Source organism: Chrysemys picta, chromosome 1, assembly GCF_011386835.1.
Source record: "Chrysemys picta bellii isolate R12L10 chromosome 1, ASM1138683v2, whole genome shotgun sequence".
Lineage (NCBI taxonomy): Eukaryota > Metazoa > Chordata > Testudines > Emydidae > Chrysemys > Chrysemys picta.
In genome coordinates, this window is record NC_088791.1 from 353,350,380 (window position 1) to 353,376,988 (window position 26,609).

Genomic DNA, 26,609 nt, shown 5'->3' on the forward strand with positions numbered 1-26,609 from the left:
AGAGCCTTTGATGAGGGACCTTGTCAAACGCTGTCTGAAAGGCCAAGTCCATTATATCCTCTGGATCACCCTTGCCCACATGTGAGTTGATGCCCTCAGAGAATTCTAGTAGATTGGTGAGGCATGATTTCCCTTTACAAAAGGCATGTTGACACTTCCCCAACAAATCGTGCTCATCTATGTGTCTGAGAATTCTGTTCTTTACTATGGTTTCAACCAATTTGCCCAGTACTGAAGTTAGCCTTAGAAGCCTAAAATTGCCAGAATTGCTTCTGGAGCTTTCTTTTAAAAATTGGTGTCACATTAGCTAGCCTCCAGTCATTTGGTACAGCAGCTGATTAAAATGATAGGTTACATACTACGGTTATCCCATGTGACCCGTGACCCCAGATCTACTCTCTAGAGAGACACAGTTACCCTGTGTCACGCCAGTACAACATGGCTGGCACCCACATGGCCTATTGGATACTCAGTGAGCGTAAAGGGCAGGGGAGCCCACCTGGTGTCCTAGAGACAAGGCAGATGTGGATGAGCACAAGGCCTTGCGGACCATGGGTCACAGAGTGGGAAGTACAAGTCTGGCTCTCTGGATGGAAGGAAGCCATGAATAGGAACAGCCCTACACACACACACACACACACACACACACACACACACAAGGTACAGAAGTCAGGTGTAAACGGGATTGGCCTTGGAGTGCCCTGTGGATGTGTGGCAGAGGTGAATTGGAGTGGCACCCATGTTGCATCTTAGGCGCCCTGCATGTGTGTGTGAGCGGCCTTGTGGAATACATGGATCTGGGACACTGCGGGATGGGGGTGGCCCCTCTATAGCCCTTTCCAAAGCCCACCTTTGAGAACAAGTGTGAGAATTTGGCTGTCTGGATGCACTGCATGTGAGAATGGGTCCCTCACCCCTAGCACCCAATGCCTGGGGCACAGGACTAGGCACAGCCCGGCTCTGCAGCCCTTTGTGTGCAGAGCTTCCAAACCCCATTGTAAGATGAGGGTGTAAAATCTTGTTGTTTATTTATAGTGCCTGGTTCTCCTCCCTTTCCCCCCCCCCCCGCCGCAGGTCCTGGGCAGTGAGAGACACAAACACACAGTAACAAGCAGACCTGCCCTAACACACACAAACGGGGGGAGGTGAAAGCGAGACTGAGTAGGGAAGAGAGGCACCCAAGGTCACAAAGCCAGTCACTGGCTGGGCTGTGATGTAGAACCCAGATCTCCGGGATCCCAGTCCAGTGTCCGGTGTCTGCTGCAAAGCAGCCTCCCAAAACCATCACTTTCCCCAGCTCTCCGCAGGCACCACCAGCTCATTGGTTAAACCTTTCTATCTCCGTCCAATGACATGGTAGCGAGGGACTAGCATAGAGGGTCGCTGCCAATGCACCTCGCACAGGACTGAGGCTGTGACCGTCCCTGAGCCAGGCTGGACATGTTTACTGGTTAGTTCTTCCAGCCCTTCCTTGGCTCTGCACCAGAGCAGTGTCCGGAGGGGCTCTCAGCCCTCGGCACCGGCTTATCAGCGCTCCAGCCCATGCTATCGCTGCCTCCGGCCAGGGATCACTAGGTTGAAAACTATCAGGCCCACAGAGCAGGCAGCCACCGTCTGGCCCTGAACGTGTTGTAATTAACACCAGGTGGGGAGTTGACGCCAAAGGGCAGCATCTTTCAACTTAAATACCTGCGGGGGAGAGTGCTGCCCACTGGATGTTAGTTTATGTGTGTAATACACGGTCCTGATTTCTTAAATGTTAACAGCCCGGCCCATGTTAGATTGACAGTCACGGAGAAGCAGCCATGCACTGACTGCGGTACTGCAGGGGGAAAGACCACGTATGAATCTGCTGCTGGAACTGCCAGTGTGGTCTTGTCGTATTATTACAGTAGCAAGTTCCTGACATGAATACCCCCAACGTCAGTGCCATGGTTGCGATGGGGGTGTGGAACTCTGTGGACCAAACTGAGAGCCCCAAGGGTTCGGTAAAGGGTCTCTGTTTTCTGTGGGGGACGGTTGGCTGAGCCCCGATGTGGGCGGCTTGTTCCGGGGTGGGTCACTCCCACACTGCGCCTCTGGTCCATTCAGCGTTGGCTTATGAGTATCAGGGAGCATTTGCCACAAGACTTTGTCTCCACCCAGCAGCACAGTCTGGGTCCTGTTTGTCAGTATTTCCTGTATCATCGCTGGGTTCCTAATGAACTCGATCATTTCTCGCAGGAGGGCTGGGTCGTTCCAGATGTGTCTGACCTCTGGATTCTGCTGCACAAACTGCTGGAACAGGGGGTGTTCCCTTAAGAACCGTGTTATCAGGTCGGTGTTTGACAGCATTCTCTGGAAAAAGGGATTTTCCAGAGTCTGTAGCATCATCTCGGGGTTGATCACCTGCAGCTGCTGGAGCTCATTTAGGACACCTAAAATGCTGGGTGCGTTCCCACCTAGCACGCTCAGATCTGCCAGGCCAGCTGAGCCAGGAGCGCCTCTGCCCAGGGACGTGCCATTGGGTGGTGCAGGGAGGGTGGCAGCATGCGTGCTGGCGTTCGTTTGCTGAGCTTCCTGGTCCTCTGCTCTCGTTTGTGGCCTGATGACGAGGTGGATGGTGAATCCATCATGGATCCCAGCCTGGCTGAGAGTATCTCGGTCGGTCACAATCTTCCCAGCAAAGATCAAGAGGAGCAGGTTGGTGGGAGCACGGAAGCGCTTGGCGATTTTGCCCCAAAAGTCGGCGATGGTGCTGTTCTCCCACACGGCAAACTCCTCCCTTTCCTTGAGGGTCTTCACCGTCACTTTGATGATCTGGGGCTCTGCAGGGTTGCCGCCAGAGCCCTGTCCCTTTCCAGCCATGGCTAACACGATGCTGGTCCCTTCCCGAAAAGCAGAGAGACCAGAGACTTCGAGGGGCTGGGGATGTCTAGAGACCAAATCCAGAGCACTCATGTCAGCTGGTGCACATCCCCAGGCTGCTCCCCTGCTCACAGCTTCCTAACCTCCTGGCTTGCCCGGGTGGACTGTGACATCCCTGCTGATGTCACTGTGAGCAAGAAACCACATGGACACCTGCCTTATTCCCCGTGCAGCAAGTAGTGCCCGGGTGGGGCACAAGGACCATCCCCCAATGTCGATACCATGAACAACTAATGCGAGCTGGGAAGCAAATGCTCCCGTGCAGTTAAGGAGAAGTCAAATCTTCGGGTAAGAAGCATCTAATATGAAGAAATGTACCTATCTCATAGAACTGGAAGGGACCTTGTAATGCCATCGAGTTCAGTCTCCTGCCTTCACAGCAGGACCAAGTACTGTCCCTAAATCCCTAAATGACTCCCTGAAGGATTGAACTCACAACCCTGGGTTAAGCAGGCCAATGTTCAAACCGCTGAGCTATCCCTGCAGCAAAGGGGGGCAATCCCCTACTGGGGACCCACCTTCCTGATGATGTCATGGTCTCCTCTCAGACTGACGACACCCCTCCGAGGCAGGAACCCCAGTTATTAGGACGAGACAGGTAATAGTAATGGGGGATTTCATTATTAGAAATATAGATAGTTGGGTTTGTGATGGCTGGGAGAACCATACGGTGAACTGCCTGCTAGGTACAAAGGTAGTGGATCTCATGAGACATCTAGATAACCTTACAGGTAGTGCTGGGGAGGAGCCGGTGGTCGTGGTATATGTAGGTACCGGTGACATAGGGATAGGTAGAAGAGAGGTCCTGGAGGGCAAACGTAGCCTGCTAGGTAAGAGACTGAAGTCCAGGACCTCCGTGGGAACATTCTCTGAAATGCTCCCGGTTCCATGCGCAGGGCCAGTCAGACAGGCAGAGGTGCAGTGTCTCAATGCGAGGATGAGACAGTGGTGTGGGGAGGAGGGATTTAGGGTTATTAGGAACTGGGGAACCTTTTGGAGAAGGAGTGGTCTAGACAGGAGGGATGAGCTCCATTTGCACCAAAAACAGAACCAGATTGCTGGCATGCAACATTCAAAAGGTTGTACGATTGCTCTCTAAAATATATCAGAGGGACAAATACCAGGGAGGAAGAGGAGTTATTGAATGTGGACACAAGAACAAATGGATACAAACAGGCCATCAACAAGTTTAGGCTTGAAATTAGAGGAAGGTTGCTGACCATGAGAGGAGTTGATGGTTAGAGCTCCAACCATTTACCCTTCCCTCCGCCTCCCAGAGGGGCCTGTCTTCACACTGAAGACAGGCCCCTCTGGGAGGCTGAGGAGTTTGGTGCCCGTTATGTGACGTGCCCTGGAGGCAAGGCAGCACTGCGGGTTTGTAATGCCCCTCTTGCTGCATTTCAGTCACCAAGGAAACTAACTGTTAAAAAAAAATGAATCTGACCCATGTGTTCCCCGCCCCTCCCCGTGCTGCTGGAATCCGTAATTCCCTGTTATTGGGCCAACGCCAAAGTGCCCGAGGGAAGAGTCAGTCAAGCCTAAAGCCTGGTAACGCGCGTGTGTCAAGTGAGCTGTGTGCACGACTGGCTGCAGGATTGGGGCCAATGGCATAGCTTGAGGATTCGCCCTCTTGCAGGCCTTGATCCATCAGTGAACAGCGGCTGTGTCATTAGGTCTGTTCACAGTCAAACCCGGCAGCTTTTCTATGGGCCGTGGACTGACTGCTGCTCTCGGGTACACCCACTGACCCGCAACTGAAGGCAACTGTCTGGCTAATTGATCGAATATATCAGCACTTCCATGGGGCTCTCATCCACCTCGACATGTCCCCCTGCAGCCTGGGTCCTGCTGCTTCCCCACACAGCCCAGCTGAAATGAGCCAGGCAGCTCCCCATGACCCAGGCTGACGCTGCTAGTTAAAATGTTAATAACTTTTCAAACACGAGTCTAGGCTGGGCAGTAAATCTCAGCGAGCCGCTCCAGCGACCCAGGAGTTCTCTCTCTGCTACACATGGCAAGAAGCCATTCCAAGAATGTCCTGACCTTATCAGCGATTCGCTTGGGTCTGGATTCTGCAGTCCTTGCTCGGGCATAGCTTATCATAGAATCATAGAATCATAGATTATAGGACTGGAAGGGACCTCGAGAGGTCATCGAGTCCAGTCCCCTGCCCGCATGGCAGGACCAAATACTGTCTAGACCATCCCTGATAGACATTTATCTAACCTACTCTTAAATATCTCCAGAGACGGAGATTCCACAACCTCCCTAGGCAATTTGTTCCAGTGTTTAACCACCCTGACAGTTAGGAACTTTTTCCTAATGTCCAACCTAGACCTCCCTTGCTGCAGTTTAAACCCATTGTTTCTGGTTCTATCCTTAGAGGCTAAGGTGAACAAGTTCTCTCCCTCCTCCTCATGACACCCTGAAAACTGCTATCATGTCCCCTCTCAGTCTTCTCTTCTCCAAACTAAACAAACCCAGTTCTTTCAGCCTTCCTTCATAGGTCATGTTCTCAAGACCTTTAATCATTCTTGTTGCTCTTCTTTGGACCCTTTCCAATTTCTCCACATCTTTTTTAAAATGCGGCGCCCAGAACTGGACACAATACTCCAGCTGAGGCCTAACCAGAGCAGAGTAGAGCGGAAGAATGACTTCTCGTGTCTTGCTCACAACACACCTGCTAATGCATCCCAGAATCATGTTTGCTTTTTTTGCAACAGCATCACACTGTTGACTCATATTTAGCTTGTGGTCCACTATAACCCCTAGATCCCTTTCTGCCGTACTCCTTCCTAGACAGTCTTTTCCCATTCTGTATGTGTGAAATTGATTTTTCCTTCCTAAGTGGAGCACTTTGCATTTGTCTTTGTTAAACTTCATCCTGTTTAACTCAGACCATTTCTCCAATTTGTCCAGATCATTTTGAATTATGACCCTGTCCTCCAAAGTAGTTGCAATCCCTCCCAGTTTGGTATCATCCGCAAACTTAATAAGCGTACTTTCTATGCCAATATCTAAGTCGTTGATGAAGATATTGAACAGAGCCGGTCCCAAAACAGACCCCTGCGGAACCCCACTCGTTACGCCTTTCCAGCAGGATTGGGAACCATTAATAACAACTCTCTGTGTACGGTTATCCAGCCAGTTATGCACCCACCTTATAGTAGCCCCATCTAATTTGTATTTGCCTAGTTTATCAATAAGAATATCATGCGAGACCGTATCAAATGCCTTACTAAAGTCTAGGTATACCACATCCACCGCTTCACCCTTATCCACAAGGCTCGTTATTCTATCAAAGAAAGCTATCAGATTGGTTTGACATGATTTGTTCTTCACAAATCCATGCTGGCTGTTCCCTATCACCTTACCACCTTCCAAGTGTTTGCAGATGATTTCCTTAATTACTTGCTCCATTATCTTCCCTGGCACAGAAGTTAAACTAACTGGTCTGTAGTTACCTGGGTTGTTTTTATTTCCCTTTTTATAGATGGGCACTATATTTGCCCTTTTCCAGTCTTCTGGAATCTCTCCCGTCTCCCATGACTTTCCAAAGATAATAGCTAGAGGCTCAGATACCTCCTCTATTAGCTCCTTGAGTATTCTAGGATGCATTTCATCAGGCCCGGGTGACTTGCAGGCATCTAACTTTTCTAAGTGATTTTTAACTTGTTCTTTTATGCTGACAGCAGGTCAATATGAATCCGAAGGGGGGGTGCTCTTGCTCTTTGGGGATGGGCTGGGTTTTCCTAACCCCGAGACAGCGGATATTAAGTCGAGTAAATAAACGTAAGTTCCTGAGGATGTTTCATAGTTTCATAGATGTAGACTTGACCTTCTCCATGGCACAGGCCAGAGAACCTCACCCAGGTACCTCTCTACTGACCCCCAAAACTTTAGTTAGAGCAAAGCATTTCAGCCGGCAGGCAGAGAACAGGAGGGACCGAGGGGCCCCCAATGCCTGAGGCCCTTGCAGTGGCAGGGGATTGATCGGGTGAGACATGCCCCGGTGATCCCAGCAGGTGACCCACATCCCAGGCTGCAGAAGAAGGCAAAAAACCCCATGGTCCCTGCCAGTCTGGCCAGTGGGAAATCCCTTCACTATCACAAATCTGGTGACCTTTTCGCCGTGAGCCAGACCCACCAGCCAGGCCGCTAGGAAGAGGGTTCTCTGTTCCACCTGAGAGCCCCGGTCCACTGGTCGAACCGGATGAAGCACGGAACTTGTCCACATTGGGCGCCATTAGAGGTGGAGGAGGCCCTTGCCTGAGCAGGGGAAACGTCCCCTTTGCATTAATAAACCCGGGCGGGGGAATATTTATCTCTCATTAGCCCCAGCCCCACAGCGGGTCACAATCCATTTCTTCATTCAGTGTTTACAGCTTGCCAGAGCATTGGGAGGCAGAGTCCCCATCACCACTCTGCAGCACTGTCCTCGCCTTTCCACTGCTCTTGCCAGTCCCTCAGTCCCAGCAATGGCAACTTTCACAGTGCCTGCATAAGAACAGCCAGACTGATTCAGACCAATGCCATCCAGCCCAGTCTCCTGTCTTCCGACAGTGGCCAGTGCCAGGGGCCCAGAGGGAATGAACCGAACAGGGAATCACCAAGTGATCCATCCCCTGTCGTCCATTCCCAGCTTCTGGCCAACAGAGGCTAGGGACACTGAAGGAACAGACATGGACACCATGTAGAGTAGGGACGACAAATACAATTTACATCATGGGCCCATTGTATTGCAAAGTATTTCTGTCCATCGTCTTATTCCTCAAAGCTGTTTATCTGTTCTGGAATATACATAGCCAAGCAAAGTGCGGTCGCACATGTAAAGCAATGGCACGTCTCTGTTTATTTGTCTGTCTGTAACGCGATGACGTTTGAATGCTGCAGCCGATCAATTACAAAATTTCAGGGAATGTTCTAGCCATCAGCGGGTGCAGCCCTGTGGATCAATCAGCAATCAGCAAAACAGAAAAGGAGAACAGGGGAACACAAGGAGGAGTCCTTGGCATCTGGTTAGCAGAACCGGCAGCTTCAGCCACCTCAGAATTGGCTCTAGATCAGGAGTAGCCAACCTATGGCACGTGTGCCGAAGGCGGCACGCGAGCTGATTTTCAGTGGCACTCACACTGCCCGGGTCCTTGCCACCGGTCCGGGGGGCTCTGCATTTTAATTTAATTTTAAATGAAGCTTCTTAAACATTTTAAAAACCTTATTTACTTTACATACAACAATAGTTCTAGACTTATAGAAAGAGACTTTCTAAAAACATTAAAATGTATTACTGGCACGCAAAGCTTTAAATTAGAGTGAATAAATGAAGACTCGGCACACCACTTCTGAAAGGTTGCCGACCCCTGCTCTAGATCAAAGCAGTGGTTGATGGGAGCCATACACACCTCCTAGCATAACAACTGCCTCCCTTCTCAGCTCGGGCCATCCAAAGCAGTTTCAAATGTCGCCCCTTTGGAAGACTTCTCTGCCAGACAGAGAGAAGAGAACTGAAAATGCGGAAGGGGAGGAATGGGGAGGGGGATTTGCATGAATTCCCTTAAAGAGGGGGTGGTACATAATGAGCTTGTGGGGTGCAAAAGAAGGACACCTGGAGCCCCTGGTGTGTGCAAGTTGCTCAATTTGCAGATGTAAAAAAGTGCACGGCCTCCCCCCAGTTACAACTATTGTTAATCTACTGCTTTGAGATAGTGCTGGCCCCGTCGCAAACAGGACAGACAGACGCCCCTGCTGCAGATCTGAATCGATTTACACCAGAAAGTTATAGATTTGAGAGGGGTCTTTCCTTCTCCCTATGTACATTTTGTATTGAGGTGCCGGGCACTGCACACACCCACTGGAAGCCACAGCCCCTGCCTCAAAAGACTGATGGACTTTGATTGTCTTTAACATCTGAAATTGTAATTTAAAATCATAAGACGAGATAACAGAATCTTTTGCAGGCAACTGCCTATACACAGTTTGAATTGTTCTAGTGTTTTATGGTTGGAGGGTTTGAATGTCCTCTGAGAAGATATGACATTCAGTCAACAAGCTATTCAAAACTCGTCCAACAAAACCATATCCCACACAACTCCCAGTTCAGAGAAAGTCTCTGGAGAATATTCGGGAGATCCCCTTGCGAATCTCCTTCGTCTTCACGCTGTAAACAATTGGGTTTAACACAGGGGGGACAAAGAGGCAGGCATAGGACAGAAGAATTTGCACAAGACGAGGGGCACTTTTCCCGAACCTGTGCATAACAGCAACAGCAATTATTGGGACATAAAAGAGTAAGACGGCGCAGATGTGCGAGACACAGGTGTTCAGGGCCGTGAGGCGCTGTTCATAGGATGCAATATTAAAAACAGTCCTTAGAATCTTAACGTACGATAGGATGATGAACACTGAGTCTAAGCCATAAGTGACGAGGGTGGCAAACAATCCGTAGATGTTATTGACGGTTGTGTCCGCACATGCCAGTCTCATCATGTCTGAGTGCAAGCAGTAGGCATGGGAGAGGACATTGCCTTTGCAGATTGGCAGCCGTTTAATCAGAAAGGGGAAAGGGAGGAGCATGCTGGTACTTTTAATCACAATGGCCAGCCCGATTCTCACGATCCTGGGGTTGGTCAAGATGGCCGCGTAGCGCAGCGGGTCGCAGATGGCGACAAAGCGATCGAACGACATGGCCAGTAAAATCCCCGACTCCATGAAGGAAAAGGAGTGAATGAAAAACATCTGAGCCAGGCAGGCGTCGAACGCAACGTCTGTGACATCGAAGCAGAAGATGCCGAGCACCGTAGGCAGGGTCGACAGAGACATACCGAGGTCGTTGACTGACAGCATGCACAGGAACAAATACATGGGCTGATGGAGACGCCGCTCTGCCCAGATAATGCAGAGGACAGTGCAATTCCCTACAATGGCGGTGATGTAGACCACACAGAAAGGGATCGAGATCCAGTGGTGAGCAGCTTCCTGGCCTGGGAAGCCGGTCAGTTGAAATGTGGCAGGATGGAAGCTGGTGCTATTGAAATCCACCATGATGAGCAGTCGCTGTCTCGGTCAGCTCCAACCCCCTGTGTAAATGCAAAATGAACCTGAGAGTTACCCGGAGGCCAGGTGACCGGGAAGGGAGCTGCAGTTCAGCATTGACTTGCAGAATCCCAGTGTACAAGGGCCCTCTCCTGCAAGCCTGGAGCTGCTCTCCCCAGGGAAATCAAGGAGGAGTTGTTCTGAATCCAGCCAGAGCCAGGGTCCAAGAATTCATTCCCAGCCCTAGCTCGTTCAAAGGGAACCAAGAGATTCTGCTCCCACAGTTCCGCTGTCCACAGTTCTAGAACGTTCCTCAGGAAGGAGGTTGGTGAATTGGTCACATTCAGAGGAGAAGTAAGGGGCACATTGTTAACAGCAAGGGAAATTAACCCTTCGCAAGGGCAGCTGTGAATTCCCCGTCACTGGCAACGGAGACTGCTCTAGTCACACAGGAATGAATTCAGGGCAGGTCTCTGGCCTGTGCAATGCAGCTGATCAGACTGGTCCCTTCTGGCCATAAATCTATGAAGCTGGGCCAGCCTGCGAATACGTCCTCTCCACCTCCCGTCCCTCTCATGCCGCCCTCCCCCAGACAGCAGCGGGACGGCTGGAAACCTGCGCGCCGGCTCTGACTCTGGCCCATTGCGAAGTGTGGCAAGGCCACGACCCCTCCGTGCGTCTGAGCCCGGCCTCCCAGCTGGGCGCTGGGACTTCCCGCCTCGGACAGGGATGCCGCTAAAAGCAGAATCGGGACCTGCGTTTAACTGTGCTCTGCATTACGCCCTACGACCCCCAGCCCTCTTAGACTCTTTGAGGCGGGGAAAGGACAGATTGATTATTGCTCATGAATGTTAATGTGATCCGCAGCCCCAGGTGCACATCAGCACTTTACACAGGATGAAAGGGACAGGCCCCAGCCATGAGAACACACAGGTTGCAGGGTGGCCCCTGTGCTCCCCTACACACCGGCTGTGCAGTGCTGTGGAGCTCAGTAGGGCTGGACAGCCCATAAACCTGGGCAGGATTTGTCCCTAAGGCTACATCTGTGCTGCAGGCCAGGGGGGTGAATCCCCGGCTCATGGACCCGCCCGTGCTAGCTTCCATCCAGCTGGAGCGAGGGGCCGGCGGCAGGGGCAGGGCTGAGCTGAGCTGTGCCGAATACAAACCGACCTGCAACCATGTCTGTGTGTCTGGGTGTGAGATTGTGTGTGTGAGTGTGTGTCTGTCTCTGTGTGTGCATCCATGTGAGTGTGTGTCTCTGTGTGTGTGTGTGTTTGTGTAAATGTGTCTGTGTCTCTGTGTGTCTGTGTGCCTGTCTGTCTCTGTGGTGAGTGTATTTGTGTCTTTCTGCATGTGTGTGTGTATGTGAGAGAAAGAGATTGTGTGTGTATCTGTGTGTGAGTGTGTGTGTGTGTGAATTGTCTGTGTGTGTGTGTGTGTCTCTGTGTCTGTCCGTCTGTCTGTCTCTGTGGTGAGTATGTGTGTGTGTATGTGAGAGAGAGAAAAAGATTGTGTGTGAGTGCATGTATGCGTGTGTGTGTGTGTGTGTGTGTGTGTGTGAGCGAGAAGGATTGAAGAAACCAAGTGGTGAGTGTATGTGTATATGAGAGAGAGAGAGAGATTGTGTGTGAGTGTCTGTGTGTGTGTGTGTGTGTGTGTGTCCGTGTGAGTATCTGTCTGTCTCTGTGTGTCTGTCTGTCTCTGTGTGTGAGTGTGTGTGTGTGGGTGTTTGTGTCTGTGCATGAAATATGCTGAAACGTTCTCTTGAAGGTTTGAAGAAACCAAGTCCGGCCAGAAGGCAGAGGTGATGGGCTGGTGTTTAGCCAGGGAACAACGAGAAGAGCTTGATGAGATTTGACGTTCCTGCAATGTCCCGGTGCAACCCAGAGCCCCCCAGCTCACGCACGGCCCCCCAAGAGGCAGAGGACAATTGGCCAGAGGCAATGGGGCAAATCCCTCCTCTTAAACTCCTCTAAACCAGCCCCTTCGCCTGCTGCCTGCTTCTCTGTCTCAGCGCCACGAGGGGCTGTGCTCACGGCGCTGTGTTTCATCCCATCCGTCCAGGAGGAAAAGCGTCCAGAGCTGCTAACAAGGAAGGGGCAGAATTTCAAAAGCAGAGATGAGAGTTAGGCACCTATGTTATCTCCTGCTAAATGGTGAAATCGATTTTAAAAGTGTCCTGATTATAAACTTTCTTAAAGCTTTATTGGACTCATATCTCCCCATAAAACTCCAAATAGAGGGTGTCAGGTCACCAACCCCCTTCTCTCAACTGCAGCTGACTCACCAGGGTGGACGTGATGAAAATCTTCACCATCGAGGAAAAAAGCCTCTGGACCCAGCCTGCCTGGAGTATCCGCCACAGACTGCCAGGCACGGGAGAGTATTTATCCTGTATCCTTGCAGCAGCTCCTTGGGGGTCACACAGTCCACTGGGAACTCAAGCGGAGGCTGATGTTTGAACATGGGCTAATCAGGCAAAGAAGCCAGTTACAGCAGCAAGAGCTCTGTGACTTTTGCTGCTTGTATCCTTTATCCTACATGAGAACAGCAGAAAATAAGAATCACGAGGAGTCCGGTGGCAGCTTCAAGACCAACGGATTGAACAGATTCAAATCTGTTAGTCTTTAAGGTGCCACCGGACTCCTCGTTGGTTTTGTGGATACAGACTAACCCGGCTGCCCCTCGGATAGCAAATAAGAACGGCCACAGCGAGTCACACCAATTCCCATCTAGCCCAGTATCCTGACTTGTGACAGTGGCCAGGGCCCAGGTGCTTCACAGGGAATGAACAGAACAGTGCAATGATCAATTGATCCATCTCCTGTCGTCTACTTCCAGCTTCTGAAGCTGATTAAAATGATAGGTTACATACTACAGTTATCCCATGTGACCCGTGACCCCAGATCTACTCTCTAGAGAGACACAGTTACCCTGGGTCACACCCAGTACAACATGGCTGGCACCCACATGGCCTATTGGATACTCAGTGAGCGTAAAGGGCAGGGGAGCCCACCTGGTGTCCTAGAGACAAGGCAGATGTGGATGAGCACAAGGCCTTGCGGTCCATGGGTCACAGAGTGGGAACTACAAGTCTGGCTCTCTGGATGGAAGGAAGCCATGAATAGGAACAGCCCTACACACACACACACACACACACACACACACAGACACACACACTCGCACACAAGGTACAGAAGTCAGGAGTAAACAGGAGTGGCCTTGGAGTGCCCTGTGGATGTGTGGCAGAGGTGAATTGGAGTGGCACCCATGTTGCATCTTAGGCGCCCTGCATGTGTGTGTGAGCGGCCTTGCGGAGTACCTGGATCTGGGACACTGCGGGATGGGGGTGTCCCCTCTATAGCCCACCTTTGAGAACAAATGTGAGAATTTGGCTGTCTGGATGCACTGCATGTGAGAATGGGTCCCTCACCCCTAGCACCCAATGCCTGGGGCACGGGACTAGAAACAGCCAGGCTCTGCAGCCCTTTGTGTGCAGAGCTTCCAAACCCCATTGTAAGATGAGGGTGTAAAGTCTTGTTGTTTATTTATAGTGTCTGGTCTCCCTCCCCGCCCCCCACGCAGCGGGGGCTAAAAGAAGACAGCCTGGGCCATTGGGGAGAGTGCTGCCCACTGGATGTTAGTTTATTTGTGTAATACACGGTCCTGATTTCTTAAATGTTAACAGCCCGGCCCATGTTAGATTGACAGTCACGGAGAAGCAGCCATGCACTGACTGCGGTACTGCCGGGGGAAAGCCCACGTACGAATCTGCTGCTGGAACTGCCAGTGTGGTCTTGTCGTATTATTATTGTATTTGCATTGCTTTTATTTATAAGACATTTGCAATATCCCCCAGCTCCAAATACGAAAGAGTCTAGAACAGACATACATTGTCAATTCAAGCTTAACATCACCTGCGTCGTACAAAGAATTGTGCATAATGTACAGATAAAATAGAGAACAAACATCCCCCGAAAGGCCACAATTCACCCACCTAATCTCAGACTTCGTGGCATCTCTTTTTTCATGGTCAGCCAACCGCCCGATACAGAAATCATGATCCAACGTGTCAAATGAGATGTGAGATTTTGGTTGCTTCAGTTTTTAGGTGCCCAATCGAAGATGTCTTCAAAGTGTCGATTTTCAGAGAACAAGTGCCCAACCCTGTTTGAAAATCAGGCCTTTTGCCATGTCTCCAGTTGGGTACCCCTTAACTGAAGACCTCCAAATCACTAGCCACTTCTGAAACTTTAAGGCATCCATCCATCCATCCATCCATCCATCCATCCACTTACAAACCAAAAAGATAGACATCAGAAACCATCTCACACCCAGGTTGGGTTAGTTACCTAGAGAACATTTTGAGGATGCTCTTTCGAATCTCTTTGGTTTTTATACTGTAAACGATGGGGTTTATCACAGGGGGCATGAAGAGGTAGACACTGGACATCAGAATGTGGACCAGCGGCGGAGCGTTCTCGCCATACCTGTGTATGACAGAGACTGTGATCATTGGAATGTAGAATATTAAGACAGCGCAGACATGGGAGATGCAGGTGTTCAGGGCCTTGAGACGCTGCCCCCCAGAGGCGATACTGAAGATGGTCTTCAGAATCAGAATGTAGGAGATGACAATAAGCAGCAAGTCTATTCCGAAGACAAAGAGAACAGCACATAAGCCATAGATGTTATTGACTGTGATGTCCGCACACGCCAGCCTCATCACATCCGGGTGCAGACAGTAGGCGTGGGAGAGGGCTTCGGCACGGCAGAAAGGCAAGCGTTTAATAAGAATGGGCAATGGTAAAACCACACTGAAGCTTCTAATCACAACAGCCAGCCCGATTCTCATGATCCTGGGGTTGGTCAAGATGGCCGCGTAGCGCAGCGGGTCGCAGATGGCGACAAAGCGATCGAACGACATGGCCAGTAAAATCCCTGACCCCATGTTGGAAAAGGAGTGAATGAAAAACATCTGGGCCAGGCAGGCGTCGAACGCTATGTCTGTGACATTGAAGCAGAAGGTGCTGAGCACCGTAGGCAGGGTCGACAGCGAGACACCGAGGTCGTTGACCGACAACATGCAAAGGAACAAATACATGGGCTGGTGGAGACGCCGGTCTGCCCAGATAATGCAGAGAATAGTGCAATTCCCTAGAATGGCGGCGACGTAGAACACACAGAAAGGGATCGAGATCCAGTGGTGAGCAGCTTCCAGGCCTGGGAACCCGGCCAGTTGGAACGTTGCGGGCTGGAAGTTGGTGCTATTGAAATCCACCATGCTGAGCAGTTGCTGTCCTGGTCAGCTCTAAAGCCCTGTGAAAATGCAAAAGGAACCCGTGAGTCGCCCTGGGATCAGAGAAGAGGAAAGGTCAGCGCAGGGCCCCTGGACCACAAATCCTTAGTCACGCTAACAGCTCTTACCTGTTCACCATGATACAAATAATAATCCTGGGGTGATAATCGTTACTTCCAGGGACAGCGCCACCTAAAGGACAGGTGGCAGTTCTCAGCTCTGTGGCAAGTGTGCATTGTACGGGGCTTCATACGTTCCCATGGCTGTTGGTATCTATGCGCCTGCGGCACACCTGATATGACATGTTCCTTATATGTATGCAGCGCTGCTGTAGTCCTGGTGATCCCAGGACAGTGGGGAGGGAATATCTTCGATCAGACCAACTTCGGTTGGTGGGAGACAGTGACAAGCTTTTGAGCTCCCACCGAACTCTTCTGCAGGGCCAACCGAAGTTGGTCCAGTCAAAGATATTCCCTCCCCCACCTTGTCTGTGGGATGTTCCTTATGCAGCACCTGAGACCTGACTTCATCCCTCGCCACGCCAGCTCCTCCCCTGGCCTTCAGTAACCCCCCTTCGTCATGAGGGCGACAAGTCCAGGGTCTGGCCTTGCTAGGCGCTGGGGAGGGCAGAGTCTCCGGGCGCGCAGTCCAGCAACGCGCTCCCCTCCAGTGGGGCTACTCCTGTGCTTCATTGCCCTGCTGGCTCGGGGCCTGCGTGCTCAGCACCCGGCAGGATGGAATCCTGGCTGAGCAGCAGGAATCCCGGCAGGGCAATACCCCCCCCCTCCCCCCCTACCTCCCTCCCCCCCAACACTAGGCATAGCCAAAGATTTTTCAAGCAACGTTTGAGATGAAAAATTTGCCCTAAATCTAAGCAGGCAGCCAGGTAAAGAACCCGGCCCCTGCACTGTGCGGGTCCATTCTCACACACACCTATCACACCTCCAACGTGTGAAACAAGAGCACAGGAGGCAAGTCAGCTCTTAAGTGAAGGGTTTATGGCGTCTGTCCTACAATCAGAGTCTCACCGCCAGATTCCTGCCGAGCCCCCTGCAATGGGGCTGCACGCAGGCCACGGGGGGCCTGGCAGTAGGATCTGATTGCGAGCTCAGGGCCTATTACAGTCAATTGGGGGGTGGGATAGGTCAGTGGTTTGAGCATTGGCCTACTAAACACAGGGTTGTGAGTTCAATCCTTGAGGGGGCCACTTAGGGATCTGGGGCAAAATCAGTACTTGGTCCTGGTAGTGAAGGCAGGGGGCTGGACTTGATGACCTTTCAAGGTCCCTTCCAGTTCTAGGAGATGGGATATCTCCATTAATTAATTTATATCACATATGTGCACTAGGGCCCATGCGTCCCATGCACATAGTATATCCCTTCCCATGTGTGCCTTGCAGCACGTCTCCACTTCCCTGCTGTGCACATGGATAAGGGCAGCTTGCCAGCCTGAAATCCCTGGCTACATTGCAGGGGTGCCTGAAATAAGTTTGGGCCACTGCACATTCTGCATGCAGGGGGCCAGGTTCACTCAGTCTCCAGGTTGCCCCAGGGCCAGGAGGACAAGGACTCATTGTAAGTCCCTCTGTCCTGTTGTTGTTGCTGTTCGGGACAATAAACCGTGAGACGATTCCAGTGCGGTAAATGCCGTGAACGCTCCTGCTCCGACTCCCTGCGTCACAGACACCCCCCGATCTCCCACGTAACTAACATGCTTGGAGGAATGTCTGAAGCTGCAACAACGGCGGGTGCATCTTGGGAGCAGAACGTTTTTTAAAAGCTCACCTGCCCGACAGACTTGCCTGGCAATGACATTTTTGCTGAGCACAACCAGCCACCCCCTAGCCCTTCGCCTAGTACCCCGTCTCATCGGCCTACTCACCAGCAACGCGCCGGGCCGCAGAGCGGGGAGACCGTCTCTTCACCCCAGAGGCATAAGGCTGCACTGGTAACGGCGTGCGCCCGCTAGGCTCGCAGCACAAGGGTAATTATAACATACCACTAATGAAAGCCATTTGGGGACCGTTCCATTAGTGGGGAATGTCTACAAGTATTTAAAGATGGGAATAAAGCGAGGGGGAAGTTAAAGATTAACCCAGGAGCGTGTGGAACTTACTCTCTAACCAGCCTTACCCAACATGACCCACAGGGAGACAGGTTTAGAGCTCACGCCGGGGGTGCGGATGTTCGCTCAAGCCCCTGGCTCTCACAGACATTCTTGCTTCCCAGGGAGAGCTGGGAACCTGGCCATGAATAAAGATTCAATTAAACCCCCTTGAGTTTGAACATCACGTTACGGGGTCCTCTTTACTCTGCCAACCAGGAGGTCCGCCCCGTCATCACCAGGTGTGGCTGCAGCTCCATGGACATACCCCAGTTAGCTTCAACCTGGCTAGCGCTGGGTCCGGGATCAGTGACACTACAGTAATGTGCATGTCTGTGCAAGCGAGCCCTGGGCATCACTACCCAGCGTGCCAGGGCTGCAGCTTCGTTTCACCGAGTCAGAGAGTCTCTGGCCAGTCTGATCTCCTGTCCAACACAGGCCACGAACCCCACCCAGCTCCGCACACTGAACTCAACCACTGAAATGAGACCAAAGTGTTCCAGCCCTCGGGAGACTGGGCCCCAGGCAGCGCACAGGAGAGACCGAGGGGCATGAGGCCCCCACAATGGCAGGGAACTGATCAAGTGAGAGATACCCAGATAATCCTGGCAAGTGACCCGCCCCCTCACGCTGCAGAGGAAGGGAAAAAAGCCCCAAGGTCCCTGCTAATTTGGTGTCCTTCCCAACCCCACATATGATGTTCAGACCCAGAGCAAGTGAGCAAGAACCAGCCAGCCAAGCTAGTCTCTGAGAGAGAGAGAGAGCGATCGGTTCCACCTCAGAGCCCCAGCTCTCCCTGTCCAGTGCCCCATCTCCAGCCATCATAATCTCAGGTGCTTCAGGGGAAGGAAATTAAAAACACCCAGAATGCATTGGGGAAGGAGGAATCCCTTCCTGACCCCTGCAGGGGGCTGGCTGGAGCCCTGAAGCATGAGCTTTAGGAACATAAACTGGAAGTGAGCCCCAGGGTTGCTGATCCCTGCCCCCTACCATCACAAAATAGCTAGATTAAAGCTAGCCCAAGCTTTCATCTCACCCTGTGATTGCAATAGAGACATACCCAAAGGCAGGACACTGTCCAGTGGCTGGAAATTGAAGCTAGCCAAATTCAAGGTGAAAATAAGATCTGCTGCAGTTCTAGTTACTGGGTGTGATAGTGTCACATCCGTAACAGAGAAGAACAACGTGCACTAGTGCAGGAATCACAAGATTCAGTCCCATAGCGTGCGTTTTGCTGATCACACTGCTCCCTTTGGCCTTAGAATCAATGCAATTGTGGCACAAAATGAGAAACCTGGATGAAAATGTTCTTGAATGCGTCTGGATCCAGGTCCTAACAGATACAGCACAAGACGCACTATTAGTTGGTGTCTGCTAGCCCCCCAAATCCCACTAAGTACAGGATGACCGGCTCCTTATGCATTTATCTACAATGTTTAGGGAAAAAAGCTACTTGATCATGGGGGACTTTAATCTGGATGACACATCCTGGATGTCTCGTGCTCGCAGTGCTAAAACATCCTTGGGATTTCTAAATATTATAGATGAGAGGTTCCTAACTCGAAAAGTGTTGCATCCAACATGGGGGAATTCTATATTAGACCATGTCCTAGCCGATAAAGAGGAACTGATCACCGAACTGAAAATTAATGGTAGCTTAGGTACATGTGCTCATGACTTAACCACATTTATAATATGCAAACAGAAGAAAGCCCAGCCCCGATCTCCGCCTACAACCGTCCTAGCGGGAAGCACTGAAGTAAGGCACCCTGGGGCAGCTTTAAACTAACGCCTTTCGCCCAGCCTCAAAGCACTTCACAAACAGGGCTGGATTGAGCCTCTCGAGTCGCAGCACCTTTGTGAGGCGGGCGTTGTCTCCGTTCTGAGGAGCGGTGACGGCCCAGTTACAAAGGTGTGCTTAAGTGCAAAGAGTCAGGGGGCTGCTTGCTCAGCAGGAGGCTGACGGTCTGGTTACGGGACTGCTGGAGTGACGCAGGACACCGGGGTTCAATTCCGAGCTCTGCCACAGGCATCCTGTGTGACCTCGGGCAAGTCATTTAATCTGCCCGTGCCTCAGTTTCCCTTCCGTACAATGGGGATAATAGTCACTCTAAGCCCTTTTGGCCTGGGACTGTCTCTGCAGAGCCTACACAACAGGGCCTTGATCTGAGCTGGAGCCTACTAGAATCATATCGCTGCTAACACAACAACGGCCAGGGCCCAGTGGGAGTTGGGTGTCCGTGGACGATTCACGGATGATGTTAGGCTGCACTCACCATGATGGCTCCCTCCCCCCAGCTCCCCCATTTCTAATTTGAATTTGCCTGGCTTCTTCTTCCAGCCGCCGGCTCTCGTGAGGTGCTGATCACCCCATGCGCTGCACTACAGGACGGCACCGGGGCGACTGCCCAGGAGAAGAATGTGAATAAAATGTCATTTTAATAACATGTTCACTTCATGAAAGAAGCATAAACCAGGACACCGGGTAGCAGAAAATTGCAGAGGGACCCTTATAAACATAAACCATTTAAAAATGCACAAATCCTTCTTGATTTCGTGGCATGGAACAACCTAGTGCAGACGTACAGCAGGTTTATAGACTGTCTTGCTGACCAATATTGTCTCATGGTTTCTTTGTACTCCCCCATCTGTCTGTATCCGTCCGTTGTCTCTTGTCCTATGCTTAGAGACCAGCTTTCTGTTCTGGGTTTGTACAGCGCCTAGCACCGGGAGGGCCTGGGCCAGGACTGGGGCTCTCAGGCACTATGGTAAGACAACATAGAAAGAAGGATAATTTTTCAAAATGGTTTAATTGTCCCCAACAAACAAGCTAATGCCAAATAACCGAGGTATAAGGTACCAGGGATCTGCATGAAATGGAAGCTCTTGCTGGGACTCAAACACAAGCTGTGAAAGTCCAATTCCTTAACCAGCTCTGCTCTCTTAATGCAAACTGAGCAACTCAGCAGCCCTTGGGATGGATCCAGCCCAGGGCGTTGGGCTTGACTTGCCTTTCCCGACACAGCCCTGGCAATCTCTACAGCCCAGGCAGGGGCTCCGGCCTGGCTATCACCGGGAGCCAGAGACCAGCTGGGGCGTCTGAGGCTGGGGAGGGACCCCTGGAGGATGCAGGCTGCAGAGCAAACAGCCTGGCTGGCGATACAGCAAACGGGACAGAACTATGATGACTGTGAGCCCTGATTTCAGAAAACGCTTAAGCTCAGGTTTAAACCCAGCTCTGTTTAGGAAACACAGAAGCACTTGGCTTATATGGGATGCTAAAGTTATGCACATGCCGGTCTCTCTCACCAACAGAAGTTGGCCCGGTGAAAGATATCCCCTCCCCCACCTTGTGTCTCTACTGTCCTGGGACCCACACGGCGACAGCGACGCTGCACGGACCTGCGCCCGTCCCTCGGCAGGGCTGCATTCCTGCAGCGAGGCTGCTCTTCATTCTTATTATTTATTATTCATTTCCAAAGGCGGGGGGAGGGTCCTCAGAGGTACCTCGGCGCCTAACTCCCAGATGCAGGCACCTGAGTCCCATTTTGAGGTGCCATTGTGGTTCCCAAAATGCCCGTCTGGCTGTGGCCTGTCCCTGTCAGTGCCCAAACTCGCTCAGGGTTTGCATGGCAAGTTCCTCAGTGCCCATGTTTCTGCCTCGGTACATGCCTGCTACTGCCTCCCTCTGGGCACCCAGGCACCTAACTCCCGGCACAATCCGTGAGCGGGGAAGAGCCGGCGTGCCGCTGCCTACCTCGATCCGGTGGGTGTGCCCCGAGGCTGCCAGGGAGAGGGGGAGGCACCTTCCCTTATAACTGTTAGCCCAGTGGTTCCAGAACTCAGCCAGCTTTCAGGAGCCCGCCCCTCTCCCCCAAGTTTTATCCCCCCTTTTCCTGACGGGGAGAAGGGATTTGACTGGGGATCTGCCACCTCTCAGGTGAATGCCCCAACCAACGGGAGGTGGCGTCATTCTAACTCGGTCTCTGGTCCAATTAATATTCAATTATTGAATTCAAGCAGAACAGTTTCAAGAGGAGAGACTTAAGGATTAAACTCGTAATCCTGGGTTTAGCAGGCCAATGCTCAAACCACTGAGCTCCCCCCCCCCCAGTCTCAGTGCCTCCCTGACTGGCCCTTTAGGAGGTAATGGGTCCAGCCCCACTTGGGCCTCCTTCAACTCACCTCCCCAGGTGGGGAAAGTGATCGCAACCCCAGGACAGGTAGCTCATGTGGCCAAGTCAATCCCCGGCCTAGGGATCCAAGAGACGCCCCCTGACAGCCCAAGGAGAAGCCGGTTGGTGGGGAGGGTAAGGGGACCCTGAGGTGATCATGGTCGGCGGGGCAGGAGGGCTGACACCAGCACTCCCCGTGCAATGTCCTGCCTCTCCCTTGAACAGGGCGTGTTCAGTCCGATTTCACAGAGACAGATTCTGATCTCAGCTACGCTGGTGCCAATCCAGACACCGTTATAGTCACTGATGAGCGTCCGGCCTCTAGAGTTTAAAGACAGTTATTTCCTGTTACACACCAGAGCAGCAGAAAGCCCCATGTGACCCTGTCACCCCAATGGGGTTTCATATGCCTGCATTATAAATACACCCTCCCTGGGAGGCTGGCAGCGAACCACTCGGGCAGGTCCCACTGGGCCATTTCTCACAGTTGAGGTGAGAAAGGAGTCAATTTCTGCAGGAGTTCGGACAAAGGAGTGAACAAGAGGAGAATGGAATCAGAATCCAATGGACCAAAATGGGCATGTCAGCCTAACTGGTGGACAACATCCTATTCCACCCATCACTCGCTCTGGGGCCCTTACAAAGAGACTTGGTGGATGGCCAGCACGAGTGTGGGGGCCTCAGGCACCAGTGCACCTTGGTCTCTCCTGTTCTCTCCCTGTGGCCCATAACAGTTTAGTCTGTGATACTTTGGTCCAACTTTGGTTGCTGGGTTAGTCTGCAGGTCTCCGGCTAAATCTGGAACAGCACCCGTGCTGTGAAACATGGGTTCCTGCTTCCCTGCCCTCACCCCTCCGGCGCAGGTCCGATTACTGCCCCACTTGCTCTCTTCTCTTTCCTCTCTCTGTTCTCCTTCTTGTTAACAAGAATCTTAGCAGGCCAAGACTGCATTTATGCCTCAATGCTGCGCGCCTGTGACCAAAGAGGCAGCTAAAAGCAATGCCTATACAGCCCGATGTTGGTACAAGTTTGTCAGCTCTCGGGGCAGCTGGTCAGGCCGTGGGCTGGACCCGTGTTTCTCCAGCGTGGAGGTTGCATGTAAGAGCCAGCTCCAGAGACAGAAGCTGCATTTTCTCTCTTTACTGGTCTTTTCACTCCCCTCTGGTGTGTGTTTGTCTTGTTTTGTCCTAAAGGAAATAACAGTCATAGCAACGACATAGCTCCAGCCCCGCTCAGCTAACGTCTTCTCTTTGCCTCCGAAGGACAGTTATGACCATCTTTAATACCACCTAACAGACTGTCAAACAGAGGTTTTCCTTATCAACAATCTTTACAGCTAAAGGGACAGCAAATAAGGAATATTGTTCAAATAAAAGCCTTCCCTAGTACCGTAGAGTGCCACTGATTTCACTGGGTTTTTTCCCCTTCATCTTCTGCATCTTTAATAACAAAATGTAAAGAATTGGAATGGTGGCTGTCGCCATGGGACTAAAACAGGCCGAGGTCTGAACCCCAGAACCTTGTCTAACTGCTCAGTGGTGGACGTTGGCAGGGTCATTTTAACACCTTTGACTCTCTTGACCTGCTTATTCCATCAAAATGAACACACCAGATCTGACCTGAGGGATGTGACACACGGCTCGGGCGCGTGCTCGGGGGAAGTTCTCAGAGGACTTATTTGCCATAGCTGTCAGTGAACAAAGGATTCGATTCTATCTACTCGGCACGTCTGTCTGTCTATGGTCCAAAAGCCTGAACTACCTCCTGCCCTGCAGGTGAGAGATGTCTTCCTCCCAGGAGCGCTCTCTTGTTCAACGGCCCTCCTCCAGCTGAGCGCACTGTACCCTGTAGGAGAGGAGGTGTTTGAAAGCTCCAAGACCACATCTCTCCTATTTATGGAATGTGTTTCTATCACGGTGGTAACTTTGCTCTGGAAAATAAATAATTAAGGTGGCACCCAGAAAGCAGCAAAAGGGGCGGTAATCCTGAGGTCCTTACTCAGTGCCCGGGTCTGATCACGGCTTTTCAACCTAGGGGGCCGGGCGCTGTGCAGACCGTCACTGGGGGCAGCAAGAGCCATGCACATAACGTCTCTTCCTTAACTGCAGATTCCAGGCCAGGATTTAGGATGACCCTGGGATCTGGGTTAGCCAGTCTAGCAGCTGGAGAGAACCCCAGATCCTGTCTGGGACCAGCAGCCTCAGGAAAGAATGGCCTTTGTCTTCATTGCCCCATTTCACACAGCCCCATCCGCTCTGCCAAAGCGGTCATTACTCACCCCGCAGCGTCTCCCTGAAGGGCTGGGTTACGTCCCTCACAGAAAGCAACAGAGGGTCCTGTGGCACCTTTGAGACTAACAGAAGTATTGGGAGCATAAGCTTTCGTGGGTAAGAACCTCACTTCTTCAGATGCAAGTAATGGAAATCTCCAGAGGCAGGTATATATCAGTGTGGAGTTAACGAGGTTAGTTCAATCAGGGAGGGTGAGGTGCTCTGCTAGCAGTTGAGGTGTGAACACCAAGGGAGGAGAAACTGTTTCTGTAGTTGGATAGCCATTCACAGTCTTTGTTTAATCCTGATCTGATGGTGTCAAATTTGCAAATGAACTGGAGCTCAGCAGTTTCTCTTTGGAGTCTGGTCCTGAAGTTTTTTTGCTGTAAGATGGCTACCTTAACATCTGCTATTGTGTGGCCAGGGAGGTTGAAGTGTTCTCCCACAGGTTTTTGTATATTGCCATTCCTGATATCTGACTTGTGTCCATTTATCCTCTTGCGTAGTGACTGTCCAGTTTGGCCAATGTACATAGCAGAGGGGCATTGCTGGCATATAATGGCATATATAACATTGGTGGACGTGCAGGTGAATGAGCCGGTGATGTTTGGTCAATTTGGTATTGACAGACTGGCTTTGGGGCATTTTCCTCCCTGCTGTTTTGCTGCTAATCTCTTCTCTCTCTTCTGACCTGGTGTTGGGCGCCCTACTCCAGGGTTGTCCATGCTTCTTGCTGGCCAGGCCCCATGGTTCAGAGTCAGGCACAACCAGAGCTGTTCCCTTTCCCGTAGCCTGGGGTCCCTCTGAGTGCAACTGTGTGACACGATCCGAACCCGCAGTCCTCGCGCAAGCCGAGCGCCCATTGTCCTGCCTCCCAGTGTGGCGCGGCTACGGGGAGCAGATCACTCCCGGGCACTGGGATCGGCACTGGCTGAAGGGGAAGCTGCAGGGCTGGCACTATAAAGCCTTAACTGGTTTGTTTCCTGGATGCCTCCGAGATCTCCTCGCTCCCCGAGCAAGAAAGCAGGAGTTGTGATTAGCTGAGGAACGTAGATTAGTGGCCTCTTGGTTTAAATGGGAGGTGACTGGCATGAGGCAGCTCTCAATAGCTGGTCCCCAGCTCTGGGATTTTTGGCGCTCCTTGATGCAGTTGTGTTTAGACCTGCTGGTCTTCAAAGGAGTATGGCCTCATGGCTAGCACACTGGCGCTCAGGAGATGTGAGTTCTGATCCTACTGCTACTAGATTGCTGGATGACTGGGGGCAGGTCACTTCCCCACCCTCTGCCTCAGTTTCCCCATCTGTAACACAAGTGTGATGCATAGTGCTGTATAAGAGTTAGGTGTTGGCACTGATTATCCTTACAGATTGCAATTCACCCCATACACTGAGCCAGCACAAGCCCCACACGTCACTCACACCCAGAGAGGTTTAAATGGTGCCTAGGTCTTGCACTGATCCTCTGGAATTGACCCCTCAGGATGGTCGAAGGGAGTGGGGCGGGGGGGCGTGTATTAGTGTGAGTGAGAGAATTTCATGTGGGCTGGGAAATTCCCCTGTAAGTTCTGATCCATTCGTCACTCTCTTGGGGTAAATAGAAACCTTCTCAAGTGTCCTGAATGTTAGACAAGAGCCTTTGATTTATCACACTAAAGCAGCACCAGCACCTCTCACCGGCGCCTTCCCCTCATTCTGCCCGGGGGTTATTGGACTGTTATCATTACTTGTTCATATTACAATAAGGCTTAGAGACTCCAGTGGAGATCAGGGCCCCACTGTGCTGGGTACTGCAGACCCAGACCAAATTGACACTCCCCGCCACAAGGAACTTACATTCTAAATATATTTTTCTGTTTAATTTTCTATCTATCTATCTATCTATCTATCTATCTATCTATCTATCTATCTATCTATCTATCTATCTATCTATCTATCCCCATGCACCCCCTCTATCTATCTATCTATCTATCTATCTATCTATCTATCTATCTATCTATCTATCTATCTATCTATCCCCATCCACCCCCTCTATCTATCTATCTATCTATCTATCTATCTATCTATCTATCTATCTATCTATCTATCCCCATACACCCCATCTATCTATCTATCTATCTATCTATCTATCTATCTATCTATCTATCCCCATTCACCCCATCTATCTATCTATCTATCTATCTATCTATCTATCTATCTATCTATCTATCTATCCCCATTCACCCCATCTATCTATCTATCTATCTATCTATCTATCTATCTATCTATCTATCTATCCCCATTCACCCCATCTATCTATCTATCTATCTATCTATCTATCTATCTATCTATCTATCTCAAAGATACAATTATTCTGCGTTGCTCTGTTACCTTGAAGAGTATCTCTTCCCAAATACACAGATTTTCTATTGCAGCAGGTTGTGCTGGGTTTGTGTGCTCGTTCGGTTGTCGGGGCAGCACATTGTTGGGTACGAAAAGACAAACGTGGTACCATTGAGTCTGACTCCTGATTGGTGCCAGCATGAGGATGAAGTGATCAGGAGAGTCCCATGGAGCCAGCCCCTTCCCATGCACTGTAATGGAGCTACCTTTGCTGGATCACGGCAGTCGAGGACGTGGTCTTTTTTCTATAATTTTTCGACACACACTACCACTTAGAACAAGGGCCCGGATCCACACAGGGCCGTGGGCATTGCAACCCTCACGGCCTCAACACCGAACTTTTAGGCACCTAGAAAATCCCTGGAACGACACTGGGATCCACAAAGCCTGACTGAGGTGCCTCGGCTCCCTGTGCATTCTTAGGCCCTGCCTCGCCCCTGTTCCC

General features: G+C 51.2%; 2 protein-coding genes and 1 pseudogene across 2 annotated transcripts; all 3 read right to left on the minus strand.

Annotated features, from left to right (window-relative positions):
• Window positions 1-1,886: 1,886 nt before the first annotated feature.
• Window positions 1,887-2,847, minus strand: LOC135982087 (ubiquilin-1-like; annotated as a pseudogene).
• Window positions 2,848-9,003: 6,156 nt separating this feature from the next.
• LOC135972318 (olfactory receptor 51I1-like) lies at window positions 9,004-9,948 on the minus strand. Its single transcript, XM_065549870.1, has one exon. It carries the CDS (start codon window positions 9,946-9,948, stop codon window positions 9,004-9,006), a length of 945 nt encoding a protein of 314 aa, XP_065405942.1.
• Window positions 9,949-13,747: 3,799 nt separating this feature from the next.
• On the minus strand, window positions 13,748-17,193 carry LOC101943456 (olfactory receptor 51I1-like). Its single transcript, XM_005290051.4, has 2 exons — window positions 17,120-17,193; window positions 13,748-15,258 (listed from the first exon to the last, which is right to left on the minus strand). The coding sequence occupies exon 2, from the start codon at window positions 15,221-15,223 to the stop codon at window positions 14,288-14,290; it is 936 nt and encodes a 311-aa protein (XP_005290108.2). The 5' UTR covers window positions 15,224-15,258; window positions 17,120-17,193; the 3' UTR covers window positions 13,748-14,287.
• Between the last annotated feature and the right edge of the window lie 9,416 nt (window positions 17,194-26,609).